The 2,855-nt window shown below is 47.0% G+C and overlaps 1 protein-coding gene across 1 annotated transcript; it reads right to left on the reverse strand.

Moving 5' to 3' along the window:
• Positions 1-966: 966 nt before the first annotated feature.
• Positions 967-2,536, reverse strand: LOC139181017 (E3 ubiquitin-protein ligase SIAH1-like). Its single transcript, XM_070783701.1, has one exon. It carries the CDS (start codon positions 2,360-2,362, stop codon positions 1,487-1,489), a length of 876 nt encoding a protein of 291 aa, XP_070639802.1. The 5' UTR covers positions 2,363-2,536; the 3' UTR covers positions 967-1,486.
• Between the last annotated feature and the right edge of the window lie 319 nt (positions 2,537-2,855).

Genomic DNA, 2,855 nt, shown 5'->3' on the forward strand with positions numbered 1-2,855 from the left:
CCAGAATACTGGAGTGGGTAAGCCTTTCCCTTCTGCAGGGCATCTTCCCAACCCGGGCTCAAACCCAAACTTCCCACATTGCAGGCAGATTCTTTACCAGCTGAGCCACAAGGGAAGCCCAAGAATACTGGAGTGGGTAGCCTATCGCTCCTCCCATTCTTTCTGACCACAAGGCCCATACAGTGCATGGAATTCTCCAGGCCAGAATACGGCAATGGGTACCCGTTCAAACCCAGATCTCCCACATTGCAGGTGGATTCTTTACTAGCTAAGCCCCAAGGGAAGCCCAAGAATACTGGAGTGGGTAGCATATGCCTTATCCCACTCTTTGTGACCACATTGACTATACATTCCATGGACTTGTCCAGGCCAGAATACTGGAGTGGTTAGCCGTTTCTTCTCTAGGTATCTTCCCAACCCAGATATCGAACCCAGATCTCCAACATTGCAAGCCAATTCTTTACCAGCTGAGCCACAAGGGAAGCCCAAGAATACTGGAGTGGGTAGTCTGTCTCTTCTCCCAATCTGTGCGACCACATGGACTATTCAATCCATGGAATTCTTCAGACCAGAATACTGGAGTGGGTAGACTTTCCCTTCTCCAGGGATTCTTCCCAACCCCAGGATCGAACCCAAATCTCCCACACTGCAGGCAATTCTTTAGCTGCTGAGCCCCAAGGGAAGCCCAAGAATACTGGAGTGGGTAACCTATCCCTTCTCCAGTGGCTCTTTCCCCCACCTAGCAATCGAACCAGGCTCCCCTGCATTGCAGCCAGATTCTTTACCAATGGAGCTATCAGGGAAGCCCCTTATGTGAACAGCTTTTTTTGCTCTACACCAAATACAAAATGCTCTCATTTCCAAAGCCCTGAAAAACTCTTTGTGGTGACATCAAATAAATAAGAATCTTTTTAGTTTCTTTTACAGAAAAGAAAGTCAAATTTATTTAATTAAAAACTAGGGGAAAAAAACTAGGATTAAAAATTAGCAAATACAGAAACACACGCTCAAACATACACACATAAGTGCATTATGTATTGACTCACAGAGGGGAAATGCAGTGGTCCAAGACCACTCAATATGGCTTGTCAGTTATAGGAGAAGAAATCCAAGTATGTGCGTGCACACACACACACAGTGTAGGCACACAAAAAGGAACTTAGTATTTTTCAACGGTACACTCAATCTACTATAAACAAAAATTCAGAATTAGTTTTCAAAGCTTCCTTTTTTAAATTCAAAAGATGCCCATCTCGGGTGTAAACATACATATATTTTTTCAGTGGTTTACTGTTGACTTATTTTAAACATATTAGTGTTATTACATGCAACTATTTCCTGTATTTAACACCCTTTCGTTTTATCTTAACGTCTCTAGCTTCAACCTACCAAAAGTTTCTGGTTCGTAGGAAGACAGGTGCCTTATTCTCTGTGAAATTCAATGTACTGGTTTTAAACACAAGTCAGAAAATGTTTGATCAGCATTTCAACACATGGAAATAGTTACATCGATGCTTAAATTGCCATCTTCTGCGAAACGTTCCGCAACTCCAGGGTCCAAGACTAGGCAGTCACTGGTCATAAAGGCTGTTGCAATTCCCTCACGAATAGATAGAGGTGTGGCTTCCCAAATCAATCGCCGCCTATTACCATTTAGCTCAAGTCGATAAGTAAACTGTTCAGCTTGCTCGCGTGTTCCTATCAGCTGGACAACTGCATAGAATTTCTGGTGACCATCGTAGCTTTCCAGTTTCTCCAACATTAGTATGAAGTTAAACCCAAAACAGGACTGTATCATCACCCAGTCAAGGGCACCAGCCAGATTAATGTTGACTGCAAGGAAAACTACAACTTCTCCCTGCAGGGTTATAATGGACTCATTATAGTGCTGCATCAGATGCGGCACTACAGCATCCATGGAGCCTTGCCACCCACAGGAAGTACCAGGGCAAGGACAACGACAGGGCCTAAACTCACAGTGTTCTTCATGGTCTGCTTTTTCTGTGGGTGGCATAGTTACTTCACATCCAGAAGAGGCGTATTTACAAGGAAAAAGTACTGAATTGGCCAGTTTCTCCATAGCCAAGTTGCGAATGGATGTCAGCGGGCCCCGGCAAGTTGGACAACTTGTGAGCTTTGGGCGACAGCTGCCACAAACAAGATGGCCACTCTGACACTGTATAATTGGGGGTAACACATAGTCAAAGCAGACCGGACACTCAAAAAGACTCGCCAATTCATTGTTGGACGCAGTGGTGCCAGTCACGGCAGGCGCCGAGGATGGCGCACCGTTTGAGGTTCCAGTAGGTGACGCTCTTTCAGTTTGACTCATTTCTGTGGGGGAAGAGCGCGCCTCGGCCATCGGACCTTGCTCAAACACGCTCCGTCGTTGTCGTCGTCGTCGCCGCCGCCAACACCCGCCACCGCGGGCACCGCCACTGCCACTGCCTCTGCCTCATGCCAGTACCGACGGGACACTCTGGCTCGCCGCCGCCATTAGAGAGTGCGCCCAGCAACGGTCGCCGCGGCTCCCCACTGTCCGCCGCCGGCGTTCCGCGCGTTCTCAAACTCGCGCGCGCTCCCGCTAAATATCTCACACTATGGCGGCCACCGCTGGGAGGCGCGGCCCCGGGCGCCTGTGGCCCGCAGGGGGCCAACAAGAATCTTTTTAAAGGAATAGGTCATTGTTACAGTCTCAGCATTCCTTGCCCAGAGCTATTTTGCATGGTGGGTCATATAAGTTTTAGTCCTACTAACTGTCTATTTTGGGAGCTCACCTACAATCTGGTGACATTATGAAAAAAGTATGAAATTATAACTGAAATAGGAATAATCCAGAGTTTAAAAGATTAAAT

The sequence above is a fragment of the Bos indicus genome, chromosome X (genome assembly GCF_029378745.1).
Source record: "Bos indicus isolate NIAB-ARS_2022 breed Sahiwal x Tharparkar chromosome X, NIAB-ARS_B.indTharparkar_mat_pri_1.0, whole genome shotgun sequence".
In the NCBI taxonomy this organism is placed as follows: Eukaryota; Metazoa; Chordata; class Mammalia; order Artiodactyla; family Bovidae; genus Bos; species Bos indicus.